Source organism: Temnothorax nylanderi, unplaced genomic scaffold, assembly GCF_030848795.1.
Source record: "Temnothorax nylanderi isolate EJ_2023f unplaced genomic scaffold, tnyl_v1.0 TNYL_tig0089_pilon, whole genome shotgun sequence".
Taxonomy (NCBI): Eukaryota; Metazoa; Arthropoda; class Insecta; order Hymenoptera; family Formicidae; genus Temnothorax; species Temnothorax nylanderi.
In genome coordinates this window covers 698566-717676 of record NW_027249151.1, presented here as the reverse complement: position 1 = coordinate 717676, position 19111 = coordinate 698566, and the positions used below count along the sequence as shown (strand labels likewise).

The 19111-nt window shown below is 39.1% G+C and overlaps 1 protein-coding gene across 2 annotated transcripts in view; it reads right to left on the bottom strand.

Moving 5' to 3' along the window:
• Window positions 1-19111, bottom strand: part of LOC139774896 (thrombospondin type-1 domain-containing protein 4) — a 79297-nt gene that overhangs the window by 15653 nt on the left and 44533 nt on the right. For both annotated transcript variants that reach the window (XM_071710429.1, XM_071710430.1), the window contains 3 exons: window positions 6372-6447; window positions 2902-3050; window positions 370-472 (listed from right to left, as the gene is read on the bottom strand). In XM_071710429.1, coding sequence (XP_071566530.1) covers window positions 370-472; window positions 2902-3050; window positions 6372-6447 — 328 coding nt within the window. The remainder of the gene's footprint in view (window positions 1-369; window positions 473-2901; window positions 3051-6371; window positions 6448-19111) is intronic.

Below are 19111 nucleotides of genomic sequence, written 5' to 3'. Positions count from 1 at the left end.
ACAAAAATAAGGACCTAGTTCATTAACAATAGTTAAAATTTAATTCTTCAAGAGTTAAGATTCTTCAAAAATCTATAATTGCTCGATTTTTATCTGCAAATTTATTTTTTAGACACATAAGATAAAGTTAAGATTGCGTTAGGTACCCTACTATTGTTAGGTACGCTACTATTTTTCAACAAATTTAAAAATTCTTCAAGATTTTTTTATAATTACTCAAACCTATATCTGCGAAATAATTTTTTAGACGGATACAACAGAGTTGTTAGACGCTCTATCATGTTTCACCAAATTTAAGAACTTGATTCTCCGAGAGTTCTCTACAATTCTTATCGACAAACGCGCTCAAGTTCTTACACGCCGGCTTACCTGCGTATTGCACGTGTGGTAGCGCCTGTATATGCCGACACAGATAGGCCTGCCGCTGCTCGTACCGTTCTCCGAGATAATACTTCGTCTTCTCAAACGTCTCCTGGAACGAATCGCTCGCATTAACTCACCCATTGACTCGCGCGAGTAGCGCGTGATGCATCCCGATTTTTAGCGCCAAGCGCATAAGCGCGCTTTTGAGAAGTGCAGAGCACTATGATAATTTCAAGATCAAAGGAGAGAAAGAGAGAGAACATGTGTTATAAAACTTAAAGAAACATTTCTCTATGCGTTATTTAGCTATCATTGCTGTGCTGAAGAAGGTAATCACACTTGTTTTATTAAATGGAGGGAATGATTGGTCAATATATTGCATTTCTTTAGTTCACGTAAAATTAGATAGTGTCTTGAAAATTTAAATTTACATTTTTTCTCTGATGCACTTTATTTAACTGCCATTTAATCTATAAATTGTGATTAAATAGCATTTATATAGTGTTCTTTGAAATATTAATTGAATTTAAACATCGCTTTTGTATCCAATGTGACAGAGCAAAATATGATTGCTTCTTAATTGTTTACGTTAAGTTAGTCACTAATCAGAACTCCTGTATAACTATCGTCAAGGATAAATCAAATTCAAGTCATCAAGGTGATTTGCAACTGCGAGATACTGGCTACTTTGTATTTACTCGTAGGTATAGCGAACTCGAGATTCATATTGCGAGTCACGTAACGGCTCGCAGTAGCGTTACGAAGGTGTAAATGTCAGTGGCGATAACAACACGTTTCTGCCTCCGGGAGAAGCTCGCAGGAGTCGTCGGCCTGCCGGTGTATAATCTTCTTACGCTACTGATCCGTAATTTGCACGCTGCTTTATAGCTAGCCATACAGGACATACAGGGTGTACGGAACTTGTGCGTTAAAGTCTCTTTCTATTTGCAGCCAGTTTCGTATTGTTCATGTTTTACTCGAATTTTATATATTGTTTTATTCTTAAAATACTAGATTTATTTTAATATATATAAATAATATTCTCTATATCGGCGACAAAATTCATTCATAAGATTCTTAAAAAAGAAACGCATAGAGAAAACATATTTAAATAATAAATACATAAGCTGCTCAAATTCTCTTTCTCTCTCTTGCATCAAAGAAACATTTTGTACAAGTATCACGATGTATACAATTTAAAGTGTAAGTTTCGAAAAATATAATAAAAAATTTAATCAAAGCTCTCTCATGAACTTTATGTTCATGATATGAGTGAAAATAATGTTTACGAAAGTATATTACATAAACTCTGTACAAAAGAAAAAATTCTTCCGTTTATTCGAAGTAAAAATTATGCTAATTGTAAATATATATAGGTATCTATATACATTCGTAAGTTAAATAGTTTTTAAAATATTACTCTGGCTCTAAATTTTCAAATATTTTGAATAAGATTTATATTAAAGAAAGTAAATAAATAAGTAATATAAGAATATTGAGCATTATCGCATTAGAAAATGTGAAACAATCTATCCAATCTAAAAACTATGATTGTTCATCGAGATACTTTACTACACGCTGTTGAAGAAAAAAAGTTAAACGACCTGCATCTCTATAATGAGGGATATCGACGAATCCGAGGCACCCTGTATATTCCCCGTGGATATGAAAGAACCGAAGAAGATAGTCGGTGATCGATCAATTGATGGATTGAGAAGATGAAAAGTAGAAGTAGCGTATTCGCGCGCGAGGTTCAAAGTTCCGCGCGGCTATGCGAAATGCAGCGACTCGTCTAGCGAGCGCTTATGATCCAAATTGCGCGAGGCTCTAACGGTACCGCGAGGCATGTGATTATTGTTAGGATCATCCGCGCATTATATCGCAAGGTGCTTTGCATTCTTGCGATGGAGTCGCGACGTTCAACGATTACCGATCCCCGTCATGACCTCCCGCGGAAGATCGTGCCCCCCCCCCTCCCCCGCGCCGCGAGGACAAAGGTGAAGCAAGGTGTGGAAATCTTTAATCGAGCGTGAAGATATTTGGCTAGCGATGTGTCATACAGTGCTTGATCTTCGTGTTTAACGAGCTCTCGTCGCGCGCTTTTATTTTTGTAAAAATACAACTGAGAGGAAACTAAAGAAATGTGTCGCACATATACATTATACTTATAATGTACATATTTATTTTAAAATTTAAAATATTAAAAACACATATTTTTAAATAGCATTATATATGTGTTTTTGTTATATGTATAGATATCTACCGCTTTTCGAAAATTTGCTTTACGCCACCTCGTTATGAAAGATCTACATTAGTACCTGTTTTCACCAATCGAAAGAAATCCGAAGATTTTCGCATTACAAAAATTGCTTCTTCGCTTTGCGCCCGTTTACGAAAGATTTCATAGAAACGCTCTACTTTCGCCTTAGCTGAGAAAACCTGTATTTTAGGTTAAATATGATATTAAATGTGACATTATACGTTTTTTTAAATAGAACTTTAAAAAAGTATTTCGAGATTTTTATTAAATGCACTCACCGTGGGACGCATTCTCGAAATTGAGACTGGATACCAGTGCCGCAAGATCTGGAACACTCGCTCCAAGAGCTCCACGTACCCCAAGTCCCTCTTATCCTGTTGTCATGGCTAATTCCAAACTGCGTTCTTTCTTGTAACATATGATATACCTGGAGAAATTAACAACTGTCAATCGCGAGTTCTTCAGCAAGCGTTAATTCCGAAGCTTACAGTCAAACGTTAAATTAAAGATCTTGAAAAAAAGTTTTTAAATAAAAAATTAGCTTATATTTCTTATTATTGCAATCAAATATCTCATATCTTATTTTGATAATTTATGCGACGATAGCTAGGTATACTTCATTCATCGATTATCTTTCAAAATCTGATTCACGTCTCTTTAATATAGAACATATATATTCGGATGCAATTTTAACAAGCATTTTTACATTTATTTAAATCCTGTTTATAACTTTTTAATTATTGCCTCTTTCATATCACTTTTCATAACAGATAGCTGCGCAAAGAGCGAGCTATTACAGTGAAAAAAATATCGAAGCAGGTAACTGGACGGTAATTAAACGATGGAGGCAGATAGCACGCGCGTCTGGTATTCTGTTCTTGTTAATCACACGCTGGCATCATAGAGCACAATCTGTTTGTTCGGTAATTAATATCGCTACCATGAACGAGATTCCAATTAGATCGCATGCGTTTCGGTATCGCGGTACTCTTGTCGTGATTAATTAAACGAAGGATCGATTACCGTATTGCACACACCAGCGTTGAATTTACGGCGTTCGATCTATCTCCGCGCACCACGGGCTACCCGTTGCATTAACTTCTGCCGGAAGTTCGCTAAGGTAGCGTCGTTCTATCGGGAGGAAAGGCACGACGTTCTCACGTGAAGATTTCCCGCGCTTCATACTCGTACTTCACGTCCGATCCTCCCTTCGATCGCGCGCGTCTAATTAATCAAACGCGCGAGTCGCATCTCTCGTTCCCTTACGCTCCTTACGCGCGCAATATCTCGAGTCTGGAATACAAATCGTCGATTTCGCCGAACCTGCCGCGAGACGAATAACAACCGTTAAATCTCGAGAGGCCTCTTAAATGCGACTTTTGTTCCGCCTACGTTCGCCAGCTCCGCGCCCAGGATCGCCTCTATTTTTAAACAAGCCAATGAAGATTTAGAGTTCGCGAAAAAGCAAATACGCGGAACGGACGAATTACACGTTTTCGTAAACGCCGTGCGCCTCCGTTAACGACGAATTTGGAATTCGAACGAAGAGTTCTTACCTGTTTTTTTTTTTGCAAGTCGTTAACCCTACTAAGAGAGCAGCAGGCTAATACTTCCTTAATGCCTGGCATTAACTCCGGAACGTTAATCACTGCGCTTATACAGCACAGGTCCCGTGCAAAGAAGGAAATACATACTTCACGTTGGATATATGTACGTGAGGAGACGTTTACAGTACACGGAATAATGAGACCTTATTGAGAATAAATTCATGCAACGACAATGCTTCACGGAGAGAAACGGAGGGCACTTTGCGTATTTTTAAATAATAGATCTGTTGTGCAGAAGACAAGAATCTGATTATGAGCTGAATTGAGTTGAATTCATTCTTTGCCTGGATTTGACTTGAATATAAAATCAACAGGAATACATGATTGTGAAAAGATAATAAAGTAAGTCGGGGGAAGATGCCACTTTGTTAATATTTTGTTCATTATCTGATAGACGCTAATGCACTTTCATCGTTAACGTAAGATTATATTATTCATACACCGAGTGACGCGTGCAAGCTTCTTCTGCAGCTTTATCATATGTTTAATCCGAAGAATCTGGGAAGATCTGTTCGAACCAAGTGGCGAGTAAGCTTCTTATAATATTGTACTGTTGTTTGTTAAGATCTTTCATAATTTCTTGTCATTGAAAGTGGATTTATTTAACATATTTTGAAATCACGTGAAATGACTGTGTCTTATGACCCAAATAGTCATTTATTCTATGACGTCAATGTATAAAGAGTTAAAGATGACATCTCCTCGTCATTGGTACTTCAGGAAGCTAAGAGCACTTCAGGAAAAACACCATTAGCATGACGGATTATTTTATTTACACAAATACTGACGTACAATTTTTGTATTCTTATATTAGATTTTAGTCTTTTAAAATATCGTGAATAAAGGTTCGTGCTACAATATTCGATTAATGTACATCTAAAACAAAAATATTAAGAGATTATGTATTTATGAACAAAAAAAAAACTGATTGAGCCAATAACTAACTAATACGTATTACACTTCATTTATTGAGTGCTGCATGTTCCTCGCAGTATTTGCATCTTCCCTCATTACAAGTGGCATCTTACCCAGGTATAGGGGTAAGATGTCAGTTTTGCAAGGATGTAATCAAATTACAACATTTCACGATAACTTTTAGGGAACTATTTTCAGCAGTGCTATGTGAAAGCTTATATAAGTATCCGAGTATCGTCTTGCAAAAATTCCGAAGCGTTGTAACTATTTGCTCATATTCCTATATTTCTTAACTATGGCATCGTCTCCCGCCGTATTTTATATGTAATATAAAAATCGAGAAAAACCGGCGATTAAATTATAAGCAAATACGCCGTAGTCGTGTAGTGAGTTAAATTCTCCTTATTATAATATCGGTTTCTCAACAAAGCGATTCCGGAAATATGTACTGATCACTTCGGAGGAGCGACCTTGACGTCAACGATAGGCTCGCGACGAGAGTCGCAGGTGTGACTTCGGGTAGCCGGAATACGCCGCGTTTTCTAGGCCGCGCCGTCTATTTTCGTGTCTCCCGTAATGCCGCAATGTTTTCCAGAACAAACGGGCTCTCAAGCGTAATTATTAAGTGGCGGCGGCAGTGGTTGCACACAGCACGCGGACCGTGTTTGCGTTCGTTCTCGTGTCGCGCGCCGCGTGGCCTTGCTCCCGGCGCGCTCTCCGCACCAGCGTAATTTAGGGACCTCCTCTCGGTGTCAATTAATTACCCTCACTCGGCGTAGTGCCCACCCGGTATGGCGGCCACGTAATTGCGTATTAACTCCCGCAAGTGGATCGAATTAATATGCGCCGCGCGCGACGAGAGAAACTATCGTCGGAGAAGCGGGATAGCCCGGATGGCCGATTGCGAGATCGAATCAAGCTTGTCGCGGACGTGATTATTTGTTGACGCTTAATCGGTGACATCGACTCCGAGTGAAAGCCAGCTTATCGTCATAACTAGCTTGTCGTCGAACTTATATGCGTGCTGCAGAATCAATTCTGTGTCATTATTAATCAAATAAAATTGTTTTTCGAACAAATTACTCAATTTGCAAAGAACTTGAAACAGAAATTGCGAGGAATATTTTTTCCCGATTTAATTTAATGAAAATATTTTCCTAATATTGCTCAGAAATACACGCTGGTTACTATTAATTCATAAAACAAAAAACTTAATGAAGACTTACTTCTATGGGATACTTTTCAGGCATATGGGAGGACGAGACACCGGCCGTGCTCAGCATCATCAGGGCTAGAATCGATCTGCAACAGAGATAGAGAAACAGGCGTATAAATCGATCCATTGTGTAAATACGAAGATCGATGAGCGGAATGGCGAGTGCGATCTATATACTTTCATGACCGAAAACCGTTCGCGCCGAGCGAAGCAATTACTCTTTTATCGTCAGCAGCATCGCCCATTCGCCTGCTTTCATTGAGTTAGATATTTCAAGAATGCGATCTTAATCTTCATTGAACAACTAACGCGCGCTTTCGCAGATGTGCAATGATAATTAATTGAAGCCGATAATGCCAGCGATAAACCCTGTTTAATCCTTTGCGCTCCAATATGTTTTTCTTTTCGCAAAAGTACGTCTAATCAATTACTTAAAATAAGTATAACAAAACAAATATATTTACAATGTGCAAGTAAATAGAACTCTTTTTTCTCCCTTTCTTTTCTTCCAATTATTTCGTTTCCATACCCAAAAATCAACGATCGAAAAATATTTCTAGTATAAGCATCATATTTATCTTTAAAAAAGTGTGATTTATACGGTAATGTCTACGATACAAAGTTAAGGTATCGCGCAGCCAGGGAACGGCAGAAAGCGCATTTCTCGTTGACAGGCCTCGGACAACATGTTGCTTCCGTTGGCGTAATCATTAATGTTGCTTGACCACGTAGATGCAGATCCTGGCAATCGATACAGCCGATTCGCGTTGACTTATCTCGGCTCGATCAAACTACACCATACGCACGTCCCAATTTTTCCTCGTCGTATACAGTCGCTCTCTCTCTTTCTCCCCGCGTGCATCCTGAGATCGAGCTCGACATGCAATCTCAGCATCCGTTGCTACACGGGATAACGATTGCGCACCACGTTCCCCGGAAACCGCATTTTTTCGGCTGGTGAATTAGCTTAGGAACGTTCGCGGATTTACAAACACCGTACAAGAAAAGAGAGAGAAACATCATCAAAAAATTGCAATATATACCTAATATACCTAATTAATATTTAACGATAGATAAAACGTGAGATACATTACGCGTAGATTTAACGGCAACCATTAGTTTAGTACATATATGAATAACTTCGTTTGAATTCCTTTCCCCCCAATTTAGAGAAGAGGAGAGGCAAAGGCAGAAGTGCAAGCATGAGCGATGTTGGCAACCGAAGAAAATGCACAGACGGCGAAGCACGCAGATGCGCTTTCATGCGCGCAAAAACCGCGACCGACTTGTCGCTTCTCCACGCTTAATTATTCATAAGCGCGCTAAATTGGCGCCCGCGCGCCGGGAAACGTATAACAAATAGAAAACGCATACGGCGATGATAGGCCGCGACGCGCGCAGATGCGCTCTGATGCGCGTAAATGCCAGCCGCCGTATCATCTTTCCGCGGAAATTACTCAAAAGCGTGCGAGCTTTAAAGATACTGGAAGGAGGAAACGATGCAAAATGCAGATGGCGATACCGGATACGCTTTGATGCATTTCGAGAGGCGCCGTACCGTTCTACGAGTTGAGTAACGGCCAAAAAGTTGCGATAAGGGGCAAGTTCTAAGTTAAAGGAGAATCTGATGCTTAAATATTTTGCTCAAATATTTTACATCTAAATTACGCAAAGACGCTCTCAACGCCGAAATTAATAAAAGATTAATTACAGAGACGTGTACATATTAGAAATTAGATAATATCTCTTTGAAACGAAAATCGTCCAATCTCGAGGGCTCTCTCGTTTATACGAGACAAATCGATGTACAATCCTTAATTAAATCTAAATCATATATAACATTTAATTATTCCTAACAAACAAGTTGAAAATAAAATTTAATGAGTTATACATACTTAAATATATTTCACCTCTTCATGAGAAATAAAAACTCATCTTTAAATGCGTGCCTGTGAATTAAACCCCCCCAAAAAACTCGACCAAAGTTGAAATTATTCGCTCTGCTTGATTTATATTAATCGAGTTATAGAAGTCGACAAATCTCAAAAGGTACTCGCACGAGCAGGAAGTACATACGAGCTACTAGATCACATACAAAGGGGCGAAGGGGAGGGACCTCGACCGCGACTGATCCGGGTAAACTGTGCCACTAAGCGTTAATAATGTTTCACTTGTTGCGTTTTCTCGGAAAGCTTAATTAATCATTAGATCCCGCCGCCGCGGGTCGAGGGAGAGGGGGAGGGACGAGGGACAAGACAGCACTCTGACGCGGGATGAGAAGAGCGGGGCGCAGACCGCCCGTCGTCGCTGCTGCAGCGGTAGCACACGACGCGCGTGTGCAGCCGTGCGTGTATATTCGCGCGAAATCAGAAAAATGCGCTATCTCGACTATATATCCACAACACGCGACGCGCCTGGTAATCGAGGGGCGGCATGCGTTTCCCGATGCACCACACGCGAGCGATGAGGCATTGCGATGTAGCGCGTTCGCCCGCGACGCCTAACACGTGTATCCATCTGCTCCGGGTCCTCTCGCAGCGAGTCTGCAGAAAAAGGATCGCGCGAGATCGCAGCCGGATTGAGAACGAGGAATTCTGATTTTTGTCCATGCCGCGACCGCGAGCGAGACTTGCGTCGTCCGTTCATTACGCATCTCTCCTCCGCGATCCGCGATTCGACAGACTGCTTTCGATTATCTATTCAGAGAACTTAGACCAGAAAATATAATTTTCCTTAAGTCTCATGTTTTTATCTTGATATTAGCTAATATCTTGATAATAGTTTATATATTAGATAATATCAACGTTATAGTATGTAAAATAATTGAACACAAGATAAAAATAAGAAATAAAATAAAATAAAAATAAGAAAAAATAAAGATAATTTATTTTTCTTATGTTCAATTATTACACAACGGATAAATACGAATAAATTACTTGCTACAAAAAAAATCTGATAGTAAAATAAAGATATGCATTAGTATCTAATTAACTAATTAATAAATTTTTCATACTAATTAAAACTTCCTAAACTCTTGGTAGCATAAAGTGAAAATTGAATGAAATAGCTACTAATAACTTACACAATTTTAGCTCTGTAGAAAGTAAATTACATACATATATCTCAATTCTCAAAGAAGAACGTTGATAGATGACATTTACATTCATATATTCCTTTGCAGATGTGAAGCAATGATATTATCTAGCTCTTTCCGACTTAATTAACATCCTGAATTCTCTGTGTCAATTTGCTTCCGTAGTCTTTTACTGCTTGAAGTACACCAATAGAGATTCCGCGCTTTTTCAGCGACAATGCGATCGCGGATCGCGTTTCACGGCGCGGCTCACAATGCAAATACATTCTTGCCGAAGTATCGGCGATCGATCTCTCTCCAACAAGAGCTTACGAAGTCCGTACAACTACGAACCGTATCCACGACCCGTTACGACTTCCCAGTTCCCCTATCATGCAGCCCGTCGCGGCGTATCTCGCACTTACAACAAACAATGCTGGTCTTGTACTCAATGGCGTAGGAATGCGAAAAATCGATCGACAAGAAGCCGCACCATGCCTCGGCCGGCTTTACAAAACCCGGCCAGAATCCTCCTATTGAAGGCGACCACAGGACGTCAATCGCGACCAGATACGCCACCATAAAGTCAAGGGGCCTCAATGGCTCTCGTTAAGGGGAATACCGAAGCCGGTTTTTTGTCGCTAGAGCGAAATTATTAGCGCTGTACTTAAGTGCGAGTAGCATATCTTCCACTTCCGCGAATCTTTGGCAATTTGAATCGAAAGTCGGTCAGAGCGATAGAGCGCGCGAATTCCGAGCGAACGTAAAGCAACAAACAAAATACTGCCATATTATATCAATGTAGATATACATATTAAACGTTATAGTGAAATTTATGATATTTTCCTCGTTCGTAAAATCAAAAGAATACACGGAAATGTACATATAATGTAATAAAATTCCATTACATTTTTCAATTACATTTTTGTACAACTGCAACTAAAATTATAGAAGAATAAATTTAATATTTTATCAGAAAGTATATGTATTTGTTTCGCCAATAATTAATAAACGAGAAAGACTCTATTTTTATATTCGACAACGTTTGGCTAATGTCGTGACAATTCGACCATTGGTTTTGGTCAGATTAATCGTCAAGACTTTTTCGACCATGGGTTTTGGTCGTTTCTAAATTGATTTAATCTTTGATACTTACATATAAGCATCTCATTTTTATTAAATTAAATTTATTGCAAAAAATATTACCTCAGCCAGGGTTAATATTTTATATCGTACTAAATTTATTTCTGTTACTATTATGATTCACTTATTGCCTCTAATGATACATATTTTTACGCAATTGTAATAAAATGTAACTTAATGTGAAAAAATATATAAATATATTTGTAAATAAAATAAAATGCAACGGCAAAAAAATTCGATTTGTAAACGACTTGTGCATAATGTGCATACAAATTATTTGAGCGATATATATCATCACCGTTTCACGCTCGAAAGAAATGCGCTTTACTGCGCCGCAATCCGACGAAATCAATAAAGATACTCTTAGAATCGTTGCGCGACATTGTTATCACAATAGCATCATTAAATTATCGTATTATACGGCCAACGAACAAATTCTCATCTAATGGTAACGTGCTCAGACGGAACAATTGCGGGTCGTGTGACGGGTTTAACGGTGCCATATATTAATACAGCTCTCGCCGCTTCTCCAAGCGCGGCTATACACATTGTAACTTTTACGCCGGTATTATAAATAAACGGCACTTGCCCCGTAATTACGGCGGATCGTAAAAATTACGCCGGTCCCTGCGCCCGCCGAATAAAAGTTATATGCCCGTTGCGCGCTTACGTCGCGTAAATACGATATCTCGAAGTTGCAGTTGCGACTCGGCAATTTGAAACTATTACAAGACGTACAGCGCAACGTTAAATCCAAATAAAACTCGTATGGTACACGCTCAATGTGCTTGATATATAGCTTCCAATCGTGTTGTGTGTTTTGCAGACATTTAGAGAGCTCTTTATTCTCAGAGCTGTCTTCATAATCTCTTTATAGCACGTTTTAAGAAATTTAGTCGTTTAATTCCCCCTGAATTTGTCTCATTGCCACGAATATCCTTTAATAAGTTTTCGGTCGCTCAAGTAATTGTCTTTCCACAAAGGGTTGTACGTATCGAGCTTCAAACATTCGCGAGACTACTTCGAAATCAATCCGAAGTGACAGAACAGGGAGACGCGCAAGGAGGAAGAGGGTGGACGACGTATCGTCGACATCCGGCGTCGCGGGAGGGCCACAAATTTCGGTACCACGGTGGTCCCCTCGATCGAGGAGAGTTTTCGTCGCCATCGGGCCTCAAACCGGAGCGAACACTCGCAGCGGACGCAAAAAGGAATGACCGTGAAATATGATGCACGATACGCGCCACAGCATTGTCTTCGGCACGAGAACCGTACCCTTTCCCGACGAGAAGTCGCCGTCGGGACAAGGGGGGACGAGGACAAAAGGGGAGGGAACGTATGTGCGAGTCTCGAATGGCTCCTCTAATGATACCGGAGCACCTCGATCGGCTTAAGGAGGATTTCCACTACTGGGCCACGACACGACAGCTCTCCCGGGCTCCATTCTAAGCGCGCGCGGGGCTTAATCCTCCTGCTGATTTCGCCGAAGCTCCCGTTCAAGCGGGGCCGCCCATCGTTAAACGTCACTAGTATTTTACTGTAGTCTAACGGGGAAAATAAACAGCCGCGCCAATGGAGGCAATTAGCAGCGCTCTCGAGAAATTTCTTCGTAGAAATACACTCCGATTCGGATGAAATACGATAAGAGAGCATTATAGTGCTTGACATTTTTATTCACTCGACGTTTCGCTGGAGATCTCTTATGTGGATTTATAAATTAATCGGAAAAGCAGTTTTTAGAAGCCGGAGGGATGTAATTGCATGATGCAACAACTCGGAATATAATCGCTTCATAAAAAAAAAACCAGAATTTCAAGGTGCATTAATTTACTTGTTCTGCTCTATACATCCATTTAGAAAAAATTATGAAAAATTATGTGACTACGGTTGTCAGGTAGAATTTATAGATAAATTTAACAAATAAAATGTTGACGTAAATACATATAGCGCTATTAGCTTTTGTTATAACGATAAATCCCCAACAAGATATACATAAATCATTGCTGGTGCAGTCAGAGCTTACGTGGGATATTTCCAATATCACTGACGAGGCATTTCGGAAACTATAAACCGAGCTTCACGCACGTACACGCCTCGCAATGTAGCCGATATCGCACGCAGGTGCATTCGGGGTGAGATGCGTGCGTTGCCGATGCAATTGCCGAGAGGTACTCAGCGCCAGTTTCCGATAACCGAGATGGCTCCGCATTGCTGCTGCTGCTACTGCTGTTATTGTTGTCGCGGCAAGCTCTCCTCCCTTCGGTATTTACCTTCCACTTTCGAAGGACCGATTGTCGATTGGAGCCTCGTTATATCGTTCGAGAACATCGCCGAAAGGCGCCTTCCGCGTGCAGAGGACGGATAATGCTTACGGTACATTTTATTTTATTACGGTATATTATAAATTACTTCTTGATATATTGATATTCTATATTCAACTCCTCTTTTTTCGCACATTAATCGACAAAGGGAGCAAACTAATGCAACGATTAAACCGAAGATAACGTGAATATGCTTCATTATCGAGAATCATTGCAAAATTATCGATATTCTAAGCAAAGCAAGAATTTATCTAATCTAATTTGGGATAAAAGGAACACCGTTAGAATACAATCGTGGCGGAGCATATAAAACATTCAAAGGCCATTCGCGATCGCACTATAAAGACACTATCGGCGGCTTCATATTGTTGCGTCGCATCTGTTTAAATTTACGCCGCCACGCCGCGCAATGCGATATCGCAATTAAAGTAACATGCTCGCTAACTAGTCGTTACTTCGCTCATTATCGAACGTGTAACCGAGATACCGCCGTCTGCCGAAGGTGTTTCGTGACCCCGTTTTAATGCGCCTCTTATCCGCGTTAACTGTTCGATCATCGCCTAAGTGAGAGGTTCTTTTCGCTCGTATTTCGAGATCGCCACGCGGGTGTTAGATTAACAACGGCAGCCATTTAGATGATGTAACGTCACCGGCACAATATTGTCGGCTGTGGGACCGATATTACCCAGATATTCGGAGAACGCGATTATTGGGATGAAAGGATAATTGTCCATTAAGCTCGTAGGGCAATACAGAAAAGATCGTTGGCGATTAAGTAGGAATTAAATGATTCGGATATTATACAGAAAATTGTGAAAAATTTGAAAGTAAACGGTTCCATAAAATCACGACAAAGTAAGTTTTTGCCAAACGCGTTGAATTTAAAATCATAAAATTACCATATCCAAGATCCAGAATTATACTCAATGATTCAAGATCTAATATCTAAAATTTTATATATTGTAATTAACTCGATCATTTCAATTATAAAATATCGATTAAAAAAATTAAATTCTCTGTCTGTCCAATCTTAATTGATATATAGAAATACATTTCTACATGTTATTTACGGACAGATAGACACAATGAGATAAACGACGTAGTATAAAATAAAAAATAAGGGAAGTTTGCTCGGCTGTTTGTCAGACCGATTCTGCTCGGCTGTTTGATTCAATTAAACAGAATTTCGCACTCCATTTTCGCTCATCAGAAGTGAAGCGATTCGTCGAATCAATCTCCTCCTAAGTGAACGATGCATACCCGAGAATCCACCATGTCCACGGGGCACCGCACCGATTTTGCAGACGTGAGTTAGACGCGCAGATCGCGAAAATAGATGAGGGACCGGTATCGACGTGTAACACACACGGTGGCAAAAACGTTCGGAAAACCGGCCGGTCATCCGCGGCGGCGGCGCGGCGCGGGGCACGGCGGGAAGTAAAATTAGCGCGAATCGCCCGCGGGCGGTATATCTACCTACATGAGGACGGGCCATCTACGTTGAAGAGTCTTGTTAGCTGCACGCACGACTGCGCGTACGTGTAACTCCACGTGAAACCCAATACACCGAAGTCAAGCCGACGAGCCGGGTGGCTGACTGGGTCGGGCGACGGTCGGGGAGAGGGGCAAAAGAATATGCCCGGGCTTAGGATCGAGTGGATCGACGCGTGACCACACGTGTGATCTGGGTCAGTTTTTGGGGGCCGGATATGCTCGAGCATGGACAGGACCAGCGATAATGGAGGAGGGAGAAGGGGGACGTCTAAAACTGATCCGAAAGTTTTCTCATGCCGTAGAAATAGCAGCCAATCTGGTATAAATTAATTTTAATCAAATTTGGCAGTAGACATTAAACGGAAAATTCAACAATAAACTAAATCCAGATTTGTAAGCAAAGTACCAAAAACTTAAAAAATTGCACAAGAATATTGATTTAAAAATAAAGATGTTGATCTTCTCCCATTTATATCTACGAAATCTGTTATATACATATAATTATTAAATATCTCAAATAGTCAAATGGTCAAATAAATTTAAGTAATAATTATTATATTATCTTTTAAATGCTCGCAAACCCTTTTCTTTTCTATAATTCCTCTTTTCTACACAAGTAAGATTTGAATCGTATTAAAAAGGCTAAATTAAAAAATAAAAATAAAAAAGAATAAATCTGTGTAAGTATAAAGTACATTTACAATAAAACTCCAAGATCATGCAACATTGATCATGTAACGTTTAAATTAATAATGTACCTACACGAAATAATACCTACGCGAAGTTATGAATCGCAGCAGCAGTCTATTGCATCGCGCGAGCAACACTCGATTTTTGCACGTCAACAGATTATGCGATCCTATCGAAGGTTTGATCGCAAATGTCAGAAGGCCAAGACGCCTGTTAATAATGTAAAAAACGTTAAGCTGTCCGGGGGGAACGCGGATGTCAAGAGGTCGAACGGATCCAGCAGGGAAGTCGGGACGAGTCCTTCGGAGGAGTCCAAGTCATTCAAATGACTCACGACGATTTCCTGCGCGAAGTCAGGATTTAGCGATTCAGCTTAGGATCTACTGGCTGGATCTAAAGCCATTCTCAAGCGCAACATCGAATGTATTAAAATTTCTAAAATTTTTCCAAAAACACGCCAGAAGACTCATTTAAATGTCAATAAATAATTCTCACGCAATTGCATATTGAAATCTTCGACAAGAATCTTATTGATATAATGTTCTCCTACTATTTTATTGATCTAATAAGTTTAAAGATACTTTGTTTATCTATAGAGTTGTAGTTGTCTACTTAATAGAATATTACAATTCACATATAAATATCCAATTAAATATTAATTAATCCCGGATTCTATAGTTGCTCTCCTAATGCATTAGAGATTCGTTCCCAGATATCTCGAATATTTTGACGGACTCCTGTAAAGCTCGTGAGCACAGCGCTTGTGAAAAACCTTTAATGGATAAAAATGTTTCTGCCCGTTTCACCGTTCGAAATACATTCATACGCGTTGTCAGATGAAAGGGATGTCGCGAATCATTCGTTATTCGACATACGTCGCGTTCTCGCATCCTCCCACGTTTCTATTAATATCCGCGCGCGCGTATGTGCACGAACACCCTCGTGCATTTTTGCCGTTTACAAATATCGTAAACACTCGAAGAAGCTTACTCGAAAGTCGCACATGCAACTTACATTTACTCTTGCGATTTTCTTAAAAAAAAAAAAAAAGGAGTAAAAATATCAGAAAAATAAAAAAATCGCACATTTAAATGTCAATTTTACGCAAATTAATTATGATTCGTAAAGCGATATAAAACTTATTGATCGCAAAATTCCGTAATGAAGAGAATAGACTGCATTGAGTATAATATAGCCATCATGCAATTACGTACATAATTTATAACGCAACAAAAGACCTTATTGCAAATAATTTATTATAATATTAAATAATTAATGTGATAAAAATGTGCATGCGCGTCGTAATTTCACTATGTGGGACAAACATGTGTTGCATTAAGTGTTTCGGAGAAGTGAGGTAAAGAACTGTGAAGCAAAATACCCTCGCGTGAGAGAAGTTTCGGATTCGTATATCAATTACGAAGAATTAATTGCCAGTCTCGAAACAGCATGTTATGTTGGCCAGTTTAAAATGTTGCATTAGCCGACACAGGGGGATAAATTCTCTGTTACATTATGTCTTTATCATGATAATATCGTATAATTTACGTGAATTTCAAAAATTATATTTTTATAATCGCGTAATGTATATTTCGTAGTATCTGACTTTTATTGGTGCATATATATTTCGTCGTAATTAATAATAAATTGTTATTGTAAATAATTCTGTAATATTTTTTAAAGCTTATCCGAAAAATTTAACATTTAATATTTTTTGAAAAAATCTAATAATATAAATTTAATATGTTTGTGTGTGTGTGTGTGTATGTGTGTGATAGAAAAATGATATTGAATATTTCATATTATTCGATTATTAATCTCAATCATTGTACTTACATACCTACTAGGATTAACTTTTATAAAAATACTTTGCAAATATTCTCTAATATTCTTTTAAGAATATGAAAAGATTTATGAGAATCGTGCATTCTCTGAGAAATACTGAAAAGAAAATAACACCCCCACCTATAACTCGGCGCACAATCAAGGACCAATACATCACTTTAATGTATCATCCCACTACGAACGTACGAAAGGGTTAAGACCCTCAATAATTAACCACGCTGAAGTGTTCCAGTCTCACGCCGCTGGATTATTCATCTCTACGATTGAATTATTAAAAATCGTCCCAGTCGTTGGGCGCGCAAGTCATTGCCGCATACGTTGCATCATCGTGCATTACTCACGCGTAATTCACGGGCATCATCGCCGCGAACTCTCGGGATCGACGAAGTCGCCGGCGTCTTATTAATATTAGGATCCATCGAATTAAGATTCCTCCGTGCTGGAGGCAGTCACGCATAGATCATCCGATTGCGCTCGACAACAACGAAGCGGGACCGGCACCGAGACCGAAGTCTTATATTCTATTAGGTGCTTCTCGTCTCGACACGAGACTCGTGGCTGATTAGCGAGCAAGAAAGGAGCTGCTGTGAATCGATAATGATCGACGGTAGCATTTAATGACTTACCGTACGACACCGTCAGTCCATTATATTTCCGCGTTGATTATGCGAGACGACGGAAACTTTAATTGAAAATATAATAATAAATTTACATATTACATCTTGGTACAAAAGGCGATAATTAAAATTCATTAGTTCGACGGAATTAAAAGCTGCGGAGAGACAACGGTTCATAAAACGACATTTGCAACGCTTTATACACGAATAATAACCAAAAACAAAATGTAAAAAATACATAGTATATCCATCTAAATTGTACAACTCTATTACAATGAATTGTAAAATAATAAAATTTTATTAATATAAATAACGAGAGAGAGAGAGAGAGAGAGAGAGAGATGCAAACATATGCGGTTAAATATTCACATCGCTTTTATCGGAGATAAAATAAAACATCATGCATATATGTATAAGCAATTTTTATTTCCGGTTTAATTCATTTTTTGTGATTGTAATATCAAATTGCAATTGCTAGAATATAGATGCAAATACTAATTTGAATAAAACTGTATAAAAATATATATTTGATATCACAGGTTAAATTGCAATAAAATATAATTTTCATTATCCTTCATACTAATTATTTGCTAATGAATTGCCAACGCGAGCGAATACCAGAAAAAGCGCGTCACCGACCTTGCTTCCATTATACGGCTTGCAATAAAGCTCAGATTCAATCTGCCAGTTAATACTACAGAGGCAAAGCTATAAAAAAAATGTTTGTCATTTTCCAAGGAATTCATGACGCTGTTTTAATTTTAGAAATATGCGATATTTCGTCATAAAGCAGCCGAAATGTGTTACGTACAATTTGTCGAAGGTAATTAAGTCCGTGCCGCGCGCACGTCGTGTCGCACAAAGGCGTGTGTCATGTGCCTCGCGCCACGAATCTCTCATCTTTCGAATTATTTCCATTCGTTAGCCATTGCCTAGACATTCTAGGAATCGCTTCAATAATCATACAGTACGGTATATTATTTTATCTGTGTTGCACACATACAGAACTTTTTTAATGCAAAACATTATTAAATAATGCGGAAAAGTTTAAAAATATTTAAAAATATTTAAAAATATTTAAAAATATTGTAATTATATTGCAAAGTATCGAGAATATAAAATTTTAAATTCATAAACATTTAAAGAATATATAAAATATAAAAAAAAAGAAATCTACAAAGGAGTCTATAAGATGTAGCTATAGACTTTTCTAACTTACGAAGATAATTAGAGAAACTTTAAATACTTTATCTCCGCACGATGAAAAAATCGAAACATCCAATAACAGTAGCGCAAAGAAGGAGGCAGACAGTTCACTATTATAACTTCACCGCGCCAACGGTGACGATTAAAGCATGCGGTAATCGGCACGATCGTTGCGATTAATCTCCTGCGGAGCGCAGATACGAGAAAGGCGCGGTACGATCGAGGGATCGCGAGCACCTTCCGTGCAATCCAGTAGCCGAGAGAGATACGACCGACCTTCCTGGGGTTTCGCCTCCTCTTTCCATCTTCGATTTCTCCACGCTCGTTCCGCGCATTACGGCTCGGATCGGGCCGCGCGTAC